This window comes from Urocampus carinirostris, chromosome 1 (genome assembly GCF_059441175.1).
Source record: "Urocampus carinirostris isolate Australia breed hairy pipefish chromosome 1, RoL_Ucar_1.0, whole genome shotgun sequence".
Classification (NCBI taxonomy): Eukaryota; Metazoa; Chordata; class Actinopteri; order Syngnathiformes; family Syngnathidae; genus Urocampus; species Urocampus carinirostris.
In genome coordinates, this window is record NC_142349.1 from 15,680,516 (window position 1) to 15,702,575 (window position 22,060).

General features: G+C 38.8%; 1 protein-coding gene across 11 annotated transcripts in view; it reads right to left on the bottom strand.

The window, feature by feature from the left end:
• The window catches only part of adgrl1a (adhesion G protein-coupled receptor L1a), a 278,192-nt gene that overhangs the window by 84,494 nt on the left and 171,638 nt on the right, over positions 1-22,060 (bottom strand). For 8 of the 11 annotated variants that reach the window (XM_088328480.1, XM_088328459.1, XM_088328453.1 and 5 more), the window contains one exon: positions 7,220-7,234. The exons of 1 other annotated variant lie outside the window; for it this stretch is intronic. In XM_088328480.1, coding sequence (XP_088184606.1) covers positions 7,220-7,234 — 15 coding nt within the window. Of the gene's footprint in view, positions 1-7,219; positions 7,235-15,115; positions 15,225-22,060 lie in introns of those variants that run through there. 2 more of the 11 variants (XM_088328488.1, XM_088328498.1) reach the window with 2 other exon arrangements.

Genomic DNA, 22,060 nt, shown 5'->3' on the forward strand with positions numbered 1-22,060 from the left:
GCTGGACTAATTTAAGAGTGTACTGTGATGTAAATATGTATATTTTGGTGCCAAATTACAAAAGGTGGGTTGTTTTGGAAGGTGCAGTTATGGTGTTTTGTTAATTGATTCTTGAAAAGTATTGATTGATGGCAATATTATTTTGAATTTATATGTTAAAAGGGATCTCATGTGATTTAATGAGACTTGCTCAATAAATAATCCTTAATGTCACGTGTGAGAATGACATTTACCATCTATTTTGCAGACGAGGTAAAACAACAACAACAAAAAACAAAAATATATAAAACAAATGTGTAACACGAGCTGGAGCTAGACCATCCACCTGGGTCCCGTTACATATTACACATGTTGTTGGGATGTGTGATGAAACCGAAGCGCTCGGGGAAAACCCAAACACTTGGAAGACATGCTACCACAGGGATGGCGGTACCACTATAATGTTAGGCAAACATAGTAATGCGCTCAAATTATATAAAAAAAAAATATATATAATCATCATACCTGAGTAAGGATTTCTGATAAAGGAAAAATAAAGTTGGATGCTAACTGATACACTGCAGCCACAGTCATTTTTCTATATCTCTATGTAAGGAGTAATAACCGTAAGATTGCGCTGTATGGTTATTTATTTATGTTTTAACTTGATTTGTATGGATTTTATTTCATTGGTTTGAAAATATCATACTGAAGTTGCAGTCAATATTTACATATATATCAATGTAGAGATTATAACAGTTTTGGATTGTGCAGTGGTTATTTTGACCTTTTAACAAGATTTGTATTGTATTTTTTCATATTTAGTTAGTTTTAATAACACATAATGATATACTGCAGGCCCAGTCAATTTTTATTTATATCGACGCCAGGCATTTTAGATTTTTCATTACTGTTATTTGTTTAGTTGGGTCTTACCTTGTATGGCTTATTTAATATAGTTAGCTTTTATTGATGCAAAGGTAGCATCTATTTTTTTTTTTGGCATTCACTTTTTGTTACTTCGTCAGTAAAATACCCCGGCCAGCTCACCAATATAGGAAACGGGATATTTATCCAGCCCAACTGAACGTTGAACTAGGTAGTATCCTTGTTCAGTTATAGTTTTGAGACTAATTGGGTTCGAGGAATTATTTGCTTTACATAGAAGTTGCTACCTGAAACTGTCCATGAAAAAATGACTCCATAAAGACTTGCATGTGCAGATGAAGAGACCTGGTCATCACCAACTAACATTTTAAAGAAGCAAATACAGATGCAGATGCAACCACCTGGTTAGCATTATTTGTTTTGGAAACAATTATTTTAAAATTGAAACATGATTTCAGACATAACAAAAACTTCCTTCCATGCTTATGCTTCTTTCTGTCACGTCGTTATTGACACTGCCGTTGCAAATAGAGATGACGGAGGCTGAACAAAGGTTGCATTGTACTAGACTGACGACTATTGATTCAGTAACATTCGACAATGGGAAAAGATGTAGGCTGCTATGACTCTCGGTATTTTTACGTGCAAAATCGGATCAACATCAGAATATTTTGTATAAATGAGGTATGTAAGACCATGCAGACCAGCGCAAAAATCTGAATATGTTAACTGGAATTCCGATAAAGACTGTTAGGTTAACCCAGGCATGTCAACCATATGCCCTGCGGGCTGGATCCCAGTCTCTAACTCATTCCTATTAAAAGTTATGAAAGATATATAATGAAAACAAATTGCTCTCTCCTGCAGCATGAGGGCAGTGTTGAGTTTGTATGGCATGAGTCGGTTTATGTGTAAAACTCTAATACAGGGGTGTCAAACTCATTTTACCTCGGGGGCCACACGATAGAACAAACATTCTCCCGGGGGCCGGACTAGTATATTAAAGGGGAAGGAAAAGAGAGAAAGAAATAAGACAAAGTGAAGGAGAGAAAAAGAGAGAGGGTGGGACAATGAAAGAGAGAAAGGGAGAAAGAGAGAGAGAAGAGAGAGAGAGAATGTGAGAAACAAAAAAGATATAAAGACAAATAGTGAGAGAGGGGGAAAGAAAGAGAGAAAAATAATGATATCCAAAGAGAAATAGAAAGAGAGAAAGAGGGAAGGAAAGAAAAGAGAAGGAGAGAAAGAGAGAATGGGAGAAGGAGAGAAGGGGAAAGCAGGAGAGAGCGAAAGAGAGAAAAGGAAAAATGGAAGAGGGGGCAAAAGAAGGTAAAAAGACACATAGAGAAAAAGAGACAAAGAGAAACAAAGAAAGAGAAAGAGACACAGAAAGTGATAGAGAGACACAGAGGGTGAGAGAAAAACGGAGGAAAAGAGAGAGAGAGAGAGAGAGAGAGAGAGAGAGAGAGAGAGAGAGAGAGAGAGAGAGAAAGAAAGGAATACAAGTACACTGTCTTTGTGAGAGGCACATGGCTTTGGCAACATCAAGTGGACTTATTTCAACCTGCAGCTCGTTTTCCCTTGTGCTTCACTGAGCGTTGTCTCGCGGGCCGGATTCAATCCCTTAGCGGGCCTGACCTGGCCCCCGGGCCGCATGTTTGACACCCCTGCTCTAATAGCTCAAATGAACCACTTAAAAATTTCAATGCCAAACATAATAATCTTTTTCCCCATTGGTTGCGAATAAATGTGTTGTGTTTAGAAAAAAAACCCTTGTCATCCATAATAATACTATGTAGGCTAGGTTGAATGCATAGCACTGGGAAAAAATATGGAGTTTACATTCTTTTTCAGATGAAAACCTGAAAACAGAAAGTCTGAAACTGGCCCCAGAGCCAAACTGCGTTTGATATCCCTGGGTTAGGCCTTTTATATTCGGATTACTCAAAGAACTTTGGATTGTAGTACATACAGTGGCTTGCGAAACTATTTGGCCCCCTTGAACTTTGTGACCTTTTGCCATATGTTATACTTTAAACATAAAGATCTAAAACTGTAATTTCTTGTGAAGAATCAACAATAAGTGGGACACAATATTAAGTTGAACACACTTTATTGGATATTTTAAACATTTTTAATAAAAAAAAAAACGAAAATGTGGGTGTGCATAATTATTCAGCCCCATTGAGTTAATACTTTTTAGAGCCACCTTTTGCTGCGATTACAGCTGCAATTCGCTTGGGGTATGTCTTTATCAGTTTTGCACATCGATAAACTGATATTTTTGCCCATTCCTCATTGCAAAACAGCTCAAACTCAGTGAAGTTGGATGGAAAGCATTTGTGAGCAGCAGTTTTCAGTTCTTTCCACAGATTCTCAATTACATTGAGGTCTGGACTTTGACTTGGCCATTCTAACACCTTGATATGTTTTTGGTGAGCCATTCCATTGCAGGTTTTGCTTTGTTTTGGGTCATTGTCTTGTTGGAAGACAAATCTACGTCCCAGTTTCAGGTCTTTTGCGGACTCCATTAGGTTTTTTTTCCAGAATGGTCCTGTATTTGGCTCCATCCATCTTCCCATCATTTTTAACCACCTTCCCTGTCCCTGCAGGCCCAAACTATGATGCTGCCACCACCATGCTTGACTGTAGGGATGGTGTGTTGAGGGTGATGAGCTGTGCTGCTTTTAAGCCAAACATAACGTCTTGCATTGTTGCCAAAAAGTTAGATTTTGGTCTCATCTGACCAGGGTACCTTCTTCCACATGTTTGGTGTGTCTCCTAGCTCGCTTCTGGTAAACTTTAAACGCCACTTTTTATGGATATCTTTAAGAAATGGCTATATTCTTGCCACTCTTCCATAAAAGCCAGATTTGTGCAGTATACGACTGATTGTTGTCCTATGGACAGATTCTCCCACCTCAGCTGTAGACCTCTGCAGTTCATCCAGAGTGATCATGGGCCTCTTGGCTGCATCTCTGATCAGTTTTCTTCTTGTATGAGCTGAATGTTTAGAGGGACGGCCCGATCTTGGTAGTTTCGCAGTGGTCTGATACTTCTTCCTTTTCAATATTTTTGCTTGTACAGGGCTCCTTGGGATTTTTAAAGCTTGGGAAATCTTTTTTTTATACAAATCCACCTGAAAACCTCTCCACGACAGTATGTCGGACCTGCCTGGTGTGTTCCCCGTTCTTCCTGATGCTCTCTGCGCTTTAAACATACCTCTGAGACTATCAGAGTGCAAGTGCATTCATACAGAGACTTGATTACACACAGGCTGGATTCCATTTATCATCGTTAGTCATTTAGATCAACATTGAATCATTCAGAGATCCTTACTGAACTTCTGGACAGTTTGCTGCACTGAGAGTAAAGGGGTTGAATAATTTTGTACACCCACTTTTTCGTTTTTTATTTGTTAAAATATCCAATAAAGTGTGTTCCACTTCATGAATGTGTCCCACTTGTTGTTGATGCTTCACAAGAAATTATAGTTTTATATCTTGATGTTTGAAGTCTGAAATGTGGCAATAGGTCACAAAGTTCAAGGGGGCCAAATAGTTTCGCAAGCCAATGTAAATGAATTGTATACGCTTACTGTGGCTAACTCGATTAACAGGTCTCAAGTGAACTGGTTAATTTGTCAGCAAGGTTTTCATTTTATTTTGTGTCCCCACGGCAAAAATGCTATAATTGTGTTTCACAATTGTAAGTCCATGCTTCTGGCAAACAACGTAGAACGTCATTTGTAAACATACGGCATGCAGCTACGGAACTCTTTTTTTGTAGCTAGGAGGAAAAAAACACAGTAACTAATGGTGGTAAGTGACATGGATACAATTATGTTTTATTTTATGTCAAAGTTAAAGTGGAAATGACTTCTATTTGCTTAGTGACACTGCTTATGTTCCGCCCCTTTCAATTGTCTTATCCCCAAATTCCATGTTTATGGGGTTAACTCTTAACCATAAACATGCAAATGGAAAAACACAACTATGATCTAAATCTGACTACTGCGAAAATTGGATGTCACCATCAAGTACAACAATATGATTTGGGCCAAATTTGACCCGGAAAGGAGATGTGCGAGATGCGGCAAACAATAACTGTCTAGGCTTGGCAGATATTTCCGCATACTGTGAGAAAAAGGCTCAATGGCATATGAAAAATACAAATTTGTAACAAAAGTAGAAAATCCTTACTTTTACAACAAAGCAACCAATTGACGAGTAGAAACTTTTATGATATTATCCACAGCTTCGAAAAAGAAGAACAGATATGTAGCCCACTAATCCCTCGGGTCAAATTCGACAAACCCATGGGGAATACGTGTTAGACTAAAGTCTGTGACTGACAAGAACTGGATCTCCTTAGTTTTAATGAGAGGATTTAGACATTTCTAGTTGCCCTGCTAGTTTAATGCCAGACTTGTGATTTGCTCCTTTGTCTATGATAGATTTTCTTTTTATTTTTTTTTATCTGACACCTTTTCCATGGCCAAATTTGATCAAATTTGAAGGACATTTAAAGTCAATTTCCTAGTATCATTCGAAGAAAAAATCTGATGTGAATCGCGTATTTTAATCTTGCGTGTACATTTATGAAGACACGAGTTTAAGATCTTGAGTAAATATTTGTGAAGATGTGTGTAACAATTTCTGAGACAGATCTCTCCCTGTAAAAGTGTTGGTTAAAAATGACTGTGATATGTAGCTTACATTTTTCGTTTAACATTTTTTTAATCATAATTTACCACTGCGAAATGCTACTTAATTTTTTGCATGGACCATAATGAATTTCCATAATCAATACTAAATCATTGCAATAATACACATTCCATAATGCCCTGTTTAGGTGTAGCATGCACCTGTCCTCTTGGGCGCATCCCATAGGGGACGATGACGCATCATAGGCCAATGCCATAAAAACTAATGCGAGCTGCCGTCAATCACGACTGAAAAAATGCAATGGCAAAGCAAAGAGAGCAGGCTCTGCATCAGCTTTAAGTAGATTTGTTGAAAAACTGGGTAACAATTTAAAGCATTTACAAAACTTCACCCAAAATTCCAGCACTATTCACTCCCTGAAAACACATTACAACTCAAGCATTTTTAATGATTTCAAGCACCTGTACAAAGCCGGATTTTTTCGGTAATCAAGTTTTTTAAATTTTGTTCTCCAACTGGCCAGTGGTAATTGGGATATTTAACTTGTTCCTTTAGCGCACCTTGAGGCCCTTCGGAGCACTTACATATCCTTCCGCTAACAAAGATCTTTAATTGGGAGAATATAAAATAAAAGGCTTGTTAAACATGTGAGTAAAGGTAAGCCTCGGTAGCTTCGGCAATTCTAATCACAGCTGAATTCATACCAGCGGAAAAATAGAACTCGTCTTGTCCTTGTAAACTTCTGTCTAGTTCTTTTCTTGTAGGAAGTAATGAAAAAGAAAAAAAAAATCTAGTCCCTTCTAATCAGTACATTCCCAAAGTTTTAAGCGACATTTTGGACCCTGTAGGGGACGCGTTGATAGGGACTGCTCGCCTCGAACCTTGAAGAGCGAGCCTACCGGCCTTTTTCTTTAGAGATGCGTGTGATTGAAGCTGATTGGGGCTCTTCAGGAGGCCACCGGCTGCATTACAAGGAGCTTGGAGTGCTCCTGGAGTATAGCGCATATACCGTTTTTCTCGTCCTCTTTGGACCCCGTGTGTGCGGCTAGAGAAAAGGGCGACTGGGGTTGCAGGTTCACTTTGGAAAAGCCGTAAAAAAGCAAAGAGGTGGTGGCGGTGACACACTGTAGAAAGAAGAGAAGAGGATCGAGGTGGGGCGTGTGCAAATTGATGCTGCCTTTGTGAAAGACAAGCTGAGAGATAAACCAATGGAAGGAAGATGAGAGAAAAAGAAGGCTGATGAAAGACACAAGGTAAAAATAATGAGGCGTGTACGACAAGCAACACGGAGATGTGGAATCGCCTCGCCTGTTAGCGTGTCGATCGGACAAACAAATGACGGGAATGTCTTTTTGAGTGAAAATATAAAAGATGCACGTCCTACAGTGTGAGTGCTTATTAGAGCAAAGATATGAACCCATGTCTGGTTTATCTCTCATCGATCGTTTTGAAACGGGGCCAGTGGGTGTGTGTGATTTTCAGCCCGCTGCCATCACGTGGACATCTAGAAGGATTTTAGACTTTTTGGTTATGAACTCAAACTAGAAACAGAAAAACGACGACGGGGTGAGGGGGCTGGACATCATGAGCACAGAACACAAGGTGCTGGGTTGTTATGGGGGAGGACAGGGTAGGAGGAGGGGGAGGAAGGGGCGAGCTGTGGTTGTTATGTTCATAGCGGTCGTTACCTTTTTGATCCACTTCTATTCAAGCGTCGGAAAAAAGAAGAGAGATAAAAATAGACAGTGGAAAGAGAGAGAAAAAGGGAGGGAAAGGAGAACCAAAGGAGCAGGGACAAAAAATAAAGAGAAATTCAATAGAACGCTGGCCTTTCTCTTGCCTAACTTGTCTTGTTATTAGCTCCTTAAGTGACTGAAATGCGAGAAATGGACCATTGCCTTGACTAGCTTTTAAATTCGCTTTCACATAAACAGCTTTGCCCAGCCCCATGCCCCACAACCAACAACACGCTCTCGACCCGACCTCCGCCCCTCTCGTTTTGGCCATCCCCGAGGGTGCGGCGCTGGCAAGACCTGCTCGAGGAAAAAAGGAAAACAATCTTTATGAAGTTGTCCTCTTCAGCTGTGGAGAAAAAAAAATGAAAGAGGGAAAGAAGAAAAATGGAGATGCAAAATCAGAGTTTGGCTTATGTATATGGAAGACGATTAACTCACTCAGTGCCATAACGTATAAATACATTTTCAGAAGCATTGTCCCTGAGTGCCAACATGTAAGTTTTTTTTATTTTTATTATCATTCTATAGGCTTGGGTGCTGCTTAGCAGTCAATCCAAAGTCTCTGGGGACGGTATTGAGTATTATGAATCTTAATTAGATGTCAGGAATTACGTTGATCGAAGCCCCCACTTATTTGTGTTGCTTTGCTTCTTCTATCCAGTAATTGAAAATGCAGTCTCCAAGTGACTCACCCAAAATATCGGGCAGTGAAAAGTTCTTACAAGTTCATTTTTGATTTCAGTGTTTTTGCACTAAAACAATATAACAATATAATATAAGTGCACTTGTGATTATGGAAAGGTTTGTTAGAATATTGGAGGTTTAACATATGACAAAAAAAAGCCCCAAAGTGAAAGTTCTGCGTAATATGCATCCTTTCACAAAGAGCTGTTTTTCTCAGAAGTATTCCTCTAAACAAGTATTGTTAAGACACTATTCAACTGTTGTTTATAAACAATAATAAATGATAGAAAAATACTTAATGAAAGATGAGGGTCTAAGCTTTTGTTTAATATCTCCAATGTTTAAATAGCTGGAGAACTTAATCTTACATACTGTATGTATCCCTTCAAAAATGAGTGACAATAGCAAAAATTGGCTGGCATCCACACTTTCCCAATGAAAGAAACGTCTGACATTTGAATGAGTTGTTATACACTAAGGGTCTTTCATAATTGAGGTACACAGAGAGAAGTAAATAAATAATGTGTATACCATGATAAAAACAGTTTTAGCAATAAAAAACATGCTAGAAGTATGTTAAAAGGTTACTATTTTTTTATCTATTCAGACATTAAGAAATAATGTTTTTTGTTTGAAAAACATAAAAATCATTTATCAAAGAATGGGAATTTCTACTGACCCCAAACCTTTGAACGCTAGTGTATTTTTCATTTCATTTTATTTGTATTAAACAACAGTTTAGTGAAAACAAATACAATACACATACAGAGGTATTATCACAAACTGTCCACTCAAAATTGAGTTCATTGTCATTTGGGCCACTGAATTCCACACCCAAATCTAAAACGAAAAGGTCAATTGTACAGCTTTACGAGATACATTACATTTAATTCATAAAACATTTATTTAAAGGTGGGGTGCATCATTTGAGGTGTCCTTGAGGCCCCAATGTGTAATTTCTGATCACTAGATGGCAATGTGTTGTCTGGTACGAGCGAGGGCCAGTGATACGCAACTGAGCGTGGCGGCAAGCTGCCGGAAGAAGAAAGCCCGATCTAAGACTGGATTCCACGGCCTCAGTGAAATACAAATTTCTCGACCTATGTTTTTTAAAAAAATGTTTTAAATAACGTTTATATTATAGTTTATGTATTTTTGCATAATATACAAATAAAGGATTTTTATTTTAATAGTAGAAAGGTTTTTGTACTACTGGGAGGCACTAAAAATACACTCTCCCTTAAAAAGTTGAAACTAGAATAATTTATCTATTAAGTATGTGTTAACAAGCTCAACTGAGTTCTACAAGCTTTTTAAATTACTTTTCCATTGCGCTTTATATTCAGCAACGCTGTTCCAGGACGCGCAACTCAAGAAAGTGGGAGAGGGAGGTGGAGGCGGCGTTTGGAGATGGGATTTTAGCCTGTCATCGCAGTTTTTGTTAGTATAGAATGGCTATTGTAAAAGTAAGGAAAGGCCAGTTTCAAATGCAGTCCAAACGCCAACTCAAACCCAAGCAAATAAGAGGAGGTCTAAGAAATGCACTTACTTGATGAATTAACTGACATAGTCTGCAATCATGACTTTAAGCCAGGAGATGGCGCCAGAGAGTAACAACCTTTTTATTTTCCGGACAATACTTTAAAGATAAACAAGTACAATCAGATGACTGAAAAGAATCGACAAATAGATTAATGAATAAAAATCTATTAGATACTTGTTTTAGAGCTTATTTACGAGGGTAAACATAACATCTCTAACTTAAAAGATAGCAACATTTAGTGGAGTCGTGCTAGTATTATGTGCAGGGGGGATGGGCCATTCATGTGCTAGACAAGCAGGTGATGATGGAATCCTCTCCTTTACTCTAGCCTCAAGTACAGTTGGTCACATCTTTGAAAAACACCCCCCCATCAATTCAAATAAAGAAAGTGCCACTTTTGGCTAGGATGAGGGACGCCAGAGGGACGGCCAAAGAAAACACTTAACACCGTTGAGCGCCTCATCTTTGGCCTGCCTGAACGTTGTCGCCTCTTCAGTGAGAAACAGAACAAACAGGCGAGGGAAAATACAAAAAAAATAAAACAGGGCTAGGACTGAGAGTCTCCTTTTTTTATTCCCGCACAGGGAGCCCACTATACTGCCGTTAAAAGAAGCCATTATTGGGGCCATCTTTACCCGGCGAACCTGCAACGCTGGGAAATCAACTGCAGTGCCGCCCCGGGGTTCGAGTCTTCGGCATTCAGAGGCGTGACAAGTAAAAGTGTCAGCCACCATTCTTGCTCCCAATTACTGTCTTAATTGAGGAGCAATTGATGCCGCTCTTTTTCCATTAAATGTTACAGGCGGGGGTTGAGGTCACGCTTGTCACAGCATACATTGAGCAGGCTGACACCTTAGTCTGAGTAAAGCTGGAGTGGGAGCAGCAAAGGCTAGCACAGACGGTGTTGTTTACACTTGCCGTGCAACGAACCATCAGAAATCTATTACTTTTCAAACCTTAGTATCAGGCGTAAACCTTAGTTGGAAATCCAAAAAAAAAGCTGAAACCTAGTAGGAAACCCTAAATGGAAATCCTAAACATGCTTTAAAACCCTATTATTAAGCTGAAACCATAGTTCGAATCCCTAAATGGCGCGCTACCAAGCTTGAAGTTTTCCATCAAATCTGGTGTGATAGTTTGTCGAAGTATAAAGCGGCCCTGGCCTCTGCAAAATCAGCCTACCTTTCGAAGGTGATTGCGTCACAAAAGAACAATCCCAAGGTCCTTTTCGACACTGTAGCATCACTAACAAGGCAACAGACTATCCCAGATAGCTCCACCCATTCTGCCCACGACATAATGGTCTTCTTTACTAGGAAGATCCAAAGCATACAGGAAGAAATTGCTAAAGACAATATTAATTCAACACATACTAAAGCACTCAAATCTCTAGATGCACGACATGGTGGCTGTCTAGGTATTTTGTCCCGTTTTAGTGAACTGTCACTCGATAATCTTAAACAGATGGTGAATACGGCCAAACCAACGACTTGCCAGTTCGACCCACTTCCAGGTTCACTTATTAAAGGTCTCTTTGGCGTTCTTGCACCTTCAGTTCTAAATATTTTAAACATATCACTCTCCTCAGGTGTAGTTCCAGCTGCTTTTAAGTCCGCCGTCATTAAACCCACACTGAAACGACCCAACCTAGATCCAGAAAACTTATGTAATTATAGACCTGTGTCAAACCCACCGTTTCTTTCTAAAATACTTGAAAAAGTAGTGGCACAGCAGCTATATGATTTCATGTCCGAGAACAATCTCTTTGAATCAATGCAATCAGGATTCAGGGCTAACCACTCTACTGAGACAGCTCTGATTAAGGTAACCAATGATCTCCTACGGGCAATGGACTCGGGCGCATCATCACTTTTGCTGCTGCTGGACCTTAGTGCTGCATTTGACACAGTGGACCATATTATCTTGCTAGAACGGTTGGAAAAATGGATTGGTCTCTCAGGAAGCGTCCTATTATGGTTCAGATCCTACCTCTCAGATAGGACACACTGCGTTAAATACGGCGAATTGACATCAGAGCCATTTAGTGTTACTTGTGGTGTTCCGCAGGGTTCAGTGCTTGGCCCCCTTCTCTTCAGCATTTATATGCTTCCACTAGGTGATATTATTCGCAAGTATAATATCAGTTTCCATTGCTACGCAGATGACACTCAACTCTATCTCCCGATGGAGGAATCTGCCACACTAAACTGTGGAACTTTGGAGGCCTGCCTCACTGAGATAAAAGAGTGGATGTCACTCAATTTCCTGCGTCTTAACCCTGAAAAGACTGAAATGTTAGTTATTGGTCCATCTAAGTCCCGTGACTTATTCTCTAAAACCGCAGTGAACTTGGACAATTGCCACATCACACAGAGTGACTCACTTAAAAATTTAGGTGTCATTTTCGACCTTGATCTGTAAAAAATTACTAGAACCGCTTTCTTCCATCTCCGTAACATTGCTAAAATTCGTCCTATACTTTCTCAGTCGGATGCGGAAATCGTAATTCATGCGTTTGTTACCTCCCGTCTCGACTACTGTAATGCACTACTTTCCGGTCTTCCGATGACCAGACTCAAGAGTCTTCAGCTGGTACAAAATGCTGCAGCGAGGCTTTTAACAAGGACAAAAAAGTATGATCACATCACCCCAATTTTGGCTAACCTGCATTGGCTCCCTGTTAGCCTAAGATGCGATTTTAAGGTTCTCCTACTACTATACAAAATCATACATGGACTTTCCCCCTCATATCTTTCAGATCTGATCTCCCCCTATGTCCCGGCCCGAAGCCTTCGTTCCGAGAGCGCCGGTCTCCTGGTGATCCCAAGAGCCAAGAAGTGTTCCGCTGGTTCGAGAGCGTTCTCCATCCGGGCACCGGTGTTGTGGAATGCTCTTCCCCCTGAGATCCGATCTGCAACCTCGGTGGAAATGTTTAAATCTAGGCTTAAAACTCACTTCTACTCTATAGCATACGAGTAACCTAAACTTCTTATATGTAATAACTTGTGAAGCCCTTAGAGACTAATTGTGATCAAGGGCTATACAAATAAAAATGACTTGACTTGACTTAAATGGAAACCGTAAACATGCTTTTAAACCCTATTATCAAGTCAAAAGCCTAGTTTTGAACCATAGATGTACACCCTAGACATACTTTAAAACTGACATTTCAGATGGAAACCCTAAACATGTTTAAAAAGGTTTGATTCAAGCTGAAACCCTGGTTTGAAACCATAAATAGAAACCCTAAAAAAAACTTTAAAACTGAAATTTTAAGGCGAAACCCTGGAAAGAAACCCTAAAACACTTTAAAACCCCGATATCAAGCTGAAACACTAGTCCTAAACTATACATGGAATCTGTCAAAACACTTCAAATCCATGCTATCAATCAGAAACCCAAGTTGGAAACCCTATTTGGAAACCCTAAAACACTTTAAGGTTGTTTTCGTGAGATGGATCAACAATTTTTGACATTTACAGTAGGTCCTGGAATTACGGTAATAATTTAACCACAACGATGATAGATTGATGCATTGACAGCATTGCTTTGGCTGATTGATGATGACTGATGAATAATGGACCATGAAAACAAACGACCCGTCCACCTCTGCTGGAACCCCCTTTTTTTTCTTTTTTGGTAAATTCTTCATGACCTAAATCATGACCGATGATCAAGAATGATTACACTTTTTAGTTGTAACAATAGAAGCACACTGTGATTCAGTTCTATCAATATTGAATTGCTTGCCCAATTTGCAAGGTGAAAAGCAAACTTTTAGAAATCTAATGTATCAGTTTCACACAAAGATTAAGAAGACTGTGCTTCTAATTTGTCAGGTCCATGTTATGCCAGATGATCATTTTCTCAGGTGGTGCTTCAAGGGAAAGTACCAGGCTTTCAGTCAAAGTAACCATTTTAATAGCAAATTTTGATAAGCATTTCTTATTAAAAACACAGATACTCTTTATATCTGTTTGAGCCAAAAACCTAACCTTAACAAAAGTCCATCAGGAGTAAAAGAGACTGGGGAAATGAAACGGAAAGATTGCATCTTGATCTCTGAAGCACCCTTGGATATGATCTAAAGAGCAGCAGAAGGCAGCACTGAGTAAGATATTTGTTTTCAAGATCCTTTCTGATTAAACTGGACAATAAAGCCGCGTGGGGATGAGACCAGCACTTGAAACCAGCAGGGCCACAGACACGTTCTTTTAAATATTGGCAGGGGAGTCGCCTGAACGAGCCATCTTAACCTGGCCGCCAACTTAAAACTAAGTCATTAAGAGCAAGGTTGACTAGGCAGAGACGGTCCTTTGACACTATTAACTTGTAAAGCTGCACCGCTGACCTTTTCGTTTTAGGCTCGGGTGTGAAATTCAGTGGCCAAAATGACAATGAACTCAATTTGACGTGGACATTTTATAATGATACCGCTGCATGAGGTTGTGATGTTTAGAACGCTGAGCAATAAATTTGCTGACCACCATACTTACTGTTTCCTGAAGACCTTGTTCATTTTATTACTGACCTTAGACATTGTTGTTTATCGTCTATGGTGTTTGTGTGCTTACTTCCCAACTTTTCTCATTGGTGCTTGGGCAAAACCAAGTCTTAAAACACCAATTCATTGTTTGTTGTTTGAAATTACTTCTAGAACATATATGTTATAGTGAAGGCCCAGGGGCCGTATGTGGCCCTTGAGCCGGTTTTCTAAGGCCCCTGATATGCATCTTGATTAGATCTTGTATCATACACCAGGAGTTATTTCTGCTTGTTTTTGGTTCATTAGTTTTTCACTTGATTGTATTTTAATCCAATTATATTTAAAATGCTTTCTGTTTGATTTAAAATTCCTATTATGATTTTTCTTTGAAGTACATTTAGCCACTTTTGCTAAAATAGAGACTTTTGGGTATAGATGGTGCATCAAGAATAGCGGCTTCTTCCATTTAATCATCATGTTGTTTAGATTTTTATGTTGAGGACATTGCTCTTTTGTGCTTAATCTAAAAATCAATATTTTTAAAAAAAAAAAAGCCATGGGCTCATTTTGTTTTATTCATAATTATATTTTGGAATATAATTCATTTGTTTTGTTGGGTTTAATTAAGTTCACGAGACTATATGCGCAATTTTAAAAACAGTCAACATTCTATCAGTCCGGCTCTTGGCTTTTAGCCACATTTTGTAAATCTCATCTAAAAATAGACACTAGTACATATTTCTGTGTTGTAGGTCCAGTTAACTAAATATTTGTTTTCAGTACAAAACTAAATGGTGACCATTTTGAAATATATCTAGTATTTAACTTATTCTTCTGTGTTAAAAGTCATTAACCTACATAGAATTATAACCTAAAACTTAAGCTTGATGTCGCAAGCAAGAAGCAAAGCCTAAACAAGAAGCTATATCTATGTTATTGTCAGGAAAAACTCAATATTGACTAATCCTGCTAAAAAAAGCAACACTTCGACGCGTGGATTGATGGTGGCGTGATGATGAAACGGGAAAGAAAAAGCTGCAAAGAAGATACAGAGTAGAAGACTTGATATTTCCTGCTGGTTCACCTGGAAAAAAGATGGAGAATAGAGAGAGAGCGGTAGATACAGTGCATGTACCTGTAAACAAACGGGGCTGGGAAGCGAGACAAGCTATTCACGTCGCCCGGACGATGTGCGCCGGTCTGGTTTGAGGACACCTCGGCCGCTTGCGTGATTGCTTCAGCCTTCCTCGTCTTTTCAGAGCCCCTTTGAGAAATAAGCCGTTGCCCTCGCTCTCCTTAATCACTCTGCTCAATGCTTTCTACAAGCCTATCAATTACTTCCACTCTAATGAGCAATGGCAAAACACACACACACCAAAACCACACACGAACACACTTCGTACGGGCACACTTTGTTGTCGAAGCTCCTCGGTCTCCATAATGTGTCCTCTCCAGTTTCTTCAGCCTCTCACTTCTTTTACAAAAGTGTCTCATTTGCACAGACTTCCAAGAGTGACACTTGAATGCTAATTAATACAGTTGGCAGAAAACATGCCCTTTGGGAGCATGGGGAGGGGGGTCATTGTGTCTCAGGGACTAGTGTGATATCAAGTGGGATAGGCGTGTCAAACAGGAGCATATTTCATATACTGTTAAGGTTGTCTTTTGGGTATTCAATAAATCATTTTGTACTTTAGCATAATCCTAATTCACGACTAAAGCCTATTGAGAACCAATTTTGACTTGCTCAGATTTGTGTTTCACACTGGGGCTGCAACAAAATTATTTCATTAATCTTTGAATTGCTCGATTATTTTTTCGATGAATCAATGAATTTGATTATTTAAAAATATTTTTTTTTTAATTTCGTCTTTATTTAAATATTGAAGTTTTGGACGGATAGAAGAATAGCGCTCAAAACAAGAGAATATTCTGCAATAGAATACAGTAAAAGTTTTTGTTAAACAACTTTACAATAAATACAAAATACAAAAGTATTTTATACACCTGGAAATATTTAAGGCACTCTTTCTATAAAGAGAGGCAACAAAGAAGGGGAATGTGAGTATGTCATCGGCTGCTTGTTTGTGGCTTTTTATTTATTACAATAATACAGTATTTAAAGATGTGCCTTAAGGGTGTAAGCTAAAGCTGAAGCTTTTAAGAGCCTATCCTATTTCCTTTTTCTCCTGGCAGACATTTAAAAATCAAAACAAGAAAACTGAACTTTACCCCACAAAAGAAAATTAGAAAACAAAGAAATGACATTTCAAACTTATAATACTATTGCTAGTGACTCATTTAATATATAATACCCCCCAAAGGTCTTGATATAGTAATCATCTTTAGTATATCTATCCAAAATATGTTAAGAAGCTTCTTTTTTAAGGTGATGTAAATAAAGGGCATTTTTAAGGTCATCATCTGAATTTATTTCATAAATACATAGCTTTTTGGGTGGCACAATGACTTTTCAATGTTGAGCGTGAACATTGGACCTTGAAGTTGTGAATTCCCCATAGATGATGAGTGTCTACTCTGTAGTGCAACAGATAATGAATAATTGATGCTTACTTGCTTTGTATACTAATAATAGCGATTTAAGTTTCACCATATCTTCAAATTTGAACATGCCGGATTTTATAAACAGTGTGTTTGTATGTTTTGCATCCCCAGCATTAGGCACAATCCGAATAGCTTTCTTCTATAATCAAATATGCAATTCCATTCTGCTCTTATAAGTATTTCCCCAAATGAATGAATTGTACAATATATTAAGGGTTTTTGGTCGAATATTTGTCTTTATTTACTAGGAACCACTATCTCTGCATCTTATTGTACATTGAATGTTTTTATTTAGCACTTTTAGCTGAATTTGGTTTTGTGAAAAGTAATATGTAAATGGATTTGGCTCTTAAATGGCCTAGGGCATCAAAACACGGTCGTATAGCGCCCTCTGATGGATTAAGGGGCTACTACAAACATGCGCTCTAGTTTGCCATTATTTGTATTGAATGTGCTGATAAATTGATGATCTAAGTCTTTACCAACACTTTTGATAGTCGATTTAAATCTTTTTTACCGATTCGTTGTTGCAGCCCTAATTCACACCAATGCAATGATGTAATCCATTGCTTTATTGCAGTCTACATATTGTGGATTTGCTATATTGTGGATTTCTATTGTGCAATGTGTTCTGCATTCTGATTGGGTAAGCAGCTAAAGCTACTTTCACAATGTATCCACTATCATTAAAAGAAGAAATCCAATGTGAATCAATCCATTGCCATGTAGTTTGAGGTCACTGAGTGCTGCCTGTAGGAAACACGACCAAGAATAATTTGATAAATTCTAAGCTAAATATTAAACGAGCAGCTGTAATTTACTGAATGGGTCATAAAAAAATATGTGCCTGATTTTATTTGTGTTTGCTGCTGTCCCTATTTGCTCTATATTGTATCAAATTGTCATGTTTTTTCTTACTGACAGCACTTGATTGGAAAGTAAATTCTTCTGAATTTTAACTTATGCGTGAACCAAGACGTGTTGGCATCAGTTTAGGCAGACTTGTTTTTATTTTTCTTGATTTCATGCGTGGTCTATCAAGTCCGACTGCCGAGAAACACGGCAACCATTTCCGAAATGTACAAGCCCTTCAGCCAAAATTCAGGCACTTTTCAAACCTTGAAAACACAACAATAAAATTTAAGCATTTTCAAAGATTTTAAGGACCCGTACAAATCCTGTACTTTCTAACACGAACTTTCCCAACTGCTAAATTTGCTTCAGAGCGACATGCAGCTCTTTGTATCCCTAGTGGCTGCCTAGCGTTTTTTCATAAATAATTGATAATGGAAAACAACATGATTTCTGGGGGAATCCAAACATGATACATTCTTAACAATTTCCAGTTAATAATGACAGATACAGTTTGTTTGTTTCCTACCTTATAAGGTATATAAAAGTTGGGATTTTTTTGGGGGGCGATTCCAGACTTTTTTTTTAAACATGTTTCAACATTTTGGGTTGCCGATCCCTGCCTAAAGGGAGGTAAATGCATTTTCCATAACGTCCAAATAATGGCGAAAAAGTATATGAAGTGAAAAAAAAAGTGTCCTTAAAATGATTTCTGCCCGTTGGTGGAATACATGCAGCATTCCTTTTTCAAAATATAGTTTTACAGTCCGACAGTACTTTCATTTACAAAACAAATGCTTGAGCCTGCAAATAGGGTTTTTTCTTTGGTTTTGATGTCTATACAGAATAACATTTCATAAATAAATAAAGAAATAAAACTTATACTTTGTTTTGGTTATTGACGGACCATTTTGGAACGCAACCCCTGCGAAAAACGAGGGATTTCTATCTTCTCTTTTCTATCATTGTGTGTCTGAGTTACAATCAATGCAAGGCTGCAGATATGGATATACACGTTGCTGAGCGGTGTTCTACTTCTTTCAAAGTGCAGCTTACTGGATGCATATTAACACGATAAATCACAGCTGATGAAAACGCAGGGGCCCTAATGGCTAAGGCCCAGCCCCGACAGAGAGCGAGGGGCGTGCGAAGGGGGGGATCGATAATGATGAAGTGTCGTGCTCCGGGGCAGCACTGAGGACAGGTGACGGCCTCTCGTGAGGTACATTTACTTTGACTTTGTGTACGCGTGTGTTAATGGCGAAGCAGTATCAACACACCAATTGATCGGTGATGCCTTAATGGGACACGGGAGCCAAAAACTGAGACGCCATCGAACACTAGTCACTGGCACTACTGTACAAGACAATTACATACTGGAATCAAGATGTGCGGATTCTCACAGATGCAGCTATTAAAGCTTCCAGTGCAGGGGTGGGAAAACTATTGCCCGTGGGCCATATGCAGCCCATCAGGCTTTTTAATCTGGCCCGCCGAATGAAAAGGGTAAACATATCATGTCCTAATATATCTATCTAACTAAATCTAATCTATTTATTAATCCAGTGTACATGTGTCTGTGTGTGTATGTGTGATTGTGTATATGCGTGCTTGTGTGTGTTTTGGTATGTGGCTTATAGGCTCCAAAGCGCCTGAACCCATTTTCGTGGAAATGTACGCAGTTGTACTTTAGGGCTCTTGGGGTGTTGTTGGCTTTGTTTTGTGTCAAGGCACCCCCAATAAATACCAACATAATTGATAAAGGTGGTGTTATGTCACGCAGCCGTCGAGAAAGGGATCCCTGTTTCTCCTCCTTACTGCAACGGCAGCCTTCAACCTCAGCCAGCACAAGTAGGAAGGATCAAAATCAACCTAGCTGTAGTCGCCTCCAATCAAGACGGTAGCCTTTAAAAGATTTTGGAGACAAGCGACCGGTGCTTGAATGTTGATCATTTGTGATAAGTTGAAGCCGATCCACATTTGACTTCTTGATTTCATCTCCTAATTTTGCCTGAAAGTCCTACTAACCCCTATCCTTTTTATTTTGCTCCTAGACTCCTTATTTGCTAAAGACCAGTGTTTCCAGCCCCACACTGGCCACGTTCATCACTCCCTACGTCAGATCCCAGAAGACTTTCATTGGACATTGGTTTCCCCAGCCATGCTTACACATGGTCTCATTATTTCAATATATCCTGTCCTGATATCCTGGTCTGAGTCTGTTTCTTGGGTGCCTGGCATTTTGGCTACTTCTATTAATCAAATCATAACACCTAGCCCAGCACTGTGAAACATTCTACCCGTGGGCGCTATTCGATAGAACGTGTGTTACAATTGGCCTTTTTGACCGAGCCAATCCAGTGATAGGCTCCGCGATCCACTGGTAAGGCAGAGCGGCTTTTATTTTGTAGCCATTTGCTCCGGGAAGGACTTATTTTACAGCGGAGTAGGAAGCTGTACTTCTGCAAGCTGTTACTGGGACACGAGTGCTGGGCATGAGGGGTTGTTTGGCTCTCGAGTTACTTACTTTTCGAATGAGCGATTAGGGATGGGAATTCCGCTTCTTTTTTCGGAAGCGGCACTCTCAGGGCAGCTAACTAATAACCCTTACAACCTCGCCCAAAGAGAATGCCCGGCAACACTGGACCATTCTGCTTGTGTTATAGTAAATAAAGTATTACAAATAAATGTTTTTGGGGGTTACAGTTTTGTCCCTTTGCGTGTCTACTACTGTAATACTACTACATACAGTAAATACTACAAACTACTACAAAACTACATATAAAAATTAGTGCTTAAAACAGGGACCGATTAATTTGTTTGGCTTTAATTGTGAAAAGGAACAAAAAACTAAATACATGTTAAAAAAAACTACAACAGCAATATTATAATCCAATCATACTACCGTAGAAATACTACTGTATTAATACGACCAAAGTAATATTACAAAAATAATATGACCGAAATACGACAAAATACGACAAAAAAACATAAAATTACTTCAAAACTAAATCTAAAATGTAATGCTTAAAACAGTGACCTAATATTTTATTTCATAACACATCAAGGTCAAGGAATAGGGGCTGGGGAGAGTGCTGGAGTGAGATTTAATGCTGGACCATGCACGTTTTATTCCTATTGGTCAGAGTAGCGTGGAAATAGTAAAAGTAAGAAAGGTAGATTGAGTAGATTCTAACCCCCAGCTCAAATCCCCCAAAAAGATAAAAAGGAGAATAATTTATTTGCCTGATTTAAGAGGATGCACATGCTTGCACGCGTACCATGAATGAGCTGCCTGAGGCTGCGCTCATGACGCCAGCACATGGCGGCAGAGAATAAGTTCCGAATTCCGTACATCTCCTTTAAAAGAAGGAAAAAAACAAAGCTTGTGCCACGTGACGAAACATTTTCCCTTTGTGTAATGGAAATAAAAGCTATTAAATGAAAACAAAAAGTTGAAAAATTAAAAGGTCATGAAATTTGTATTTGATAATTATACATTACATTTTAATTACTTAGCGTACAAGTAAGTTAATTACAATCCATTGTAATCACTTCATAGTGTTTTATGTTTCTTACATAACACGATACAAAACAGCCATCTAGGTAATTGGAATTACACAGCTTCTGTCGTCAAGGCAGTTGCACAATGGCCAAACATGAGCATCCTGTCAAAAGTGCGTGTGCATGCACGGTGTCAGTTCCTGCTGTCACTTTCCCGTTTCAGGTGACTGGTAACACCTCACCGACATGACTCACGTAAACAAAGAGGGGAAACCTTTCTGGATGTAAACCAAGTGAGGTGAAGGGACCCGGGATACCCGCTTTCAACTCATTCAATGTCAGACGTTTCTCTCAATCGGGAAGTGCGGATGCCAGACAATTTTTACCATTTTGACTCATATTTGAAGGCCTACAGAACATTTTGTTCCACAGTAATGTAGGCATAGAACATATCAAAATAAAGCGTCAACCCTCATCTAGAAAAATAGTATGTTTCTAGCTTTTACCATTGTTTAGTTAACAATGGTTGAACATTCTTGAAAATACTTGTTTCTAAGAAAATGTGTGACAAATGCAGCTTTTTGTGAAAGGATGCATTTCAAGCGGAACTTTCCCTTCTGAGCTTTTATTCACATTTGTGATACCTCTAACCACGAGAAATCCATGCTTTCTATAAACACAAGGCCACTTTGCTTGCAAAATACCATTTCATTGCAAACACACTAAACTTACCTTTAGTCTTTACAACGTTTACCCCGGAGTGCCATGTCTAATCTCGTCAAATAGAATGTTTACTATGTCGTTATCAAGTCATGTCAAATCATGATTTTTCGAATACCCCGTATTTACAAAAAGTCTCAAAGGGCTGTACAGACTACTATTAAACCATACCCTGATCTAAAACCTACATGAGGGCAAGGGAAGACCCAAGACCTCAGCACGAGAAAATGAAGAATCCTTGAGAATGGGACTTCAAAGTTAAAACTTTTAACATGTTTAGATACTTAAAATAACTTGTAGTCCAATCAAAGCCACTGCTGCCATCTAATGGTGATTCTTTTTCATACTGAAATCCTTCCCACGGGCTAGATACTTACTGATGAGCTCCTCCAAACCCTTATTATATATATATATATATATATATATATATATATATATA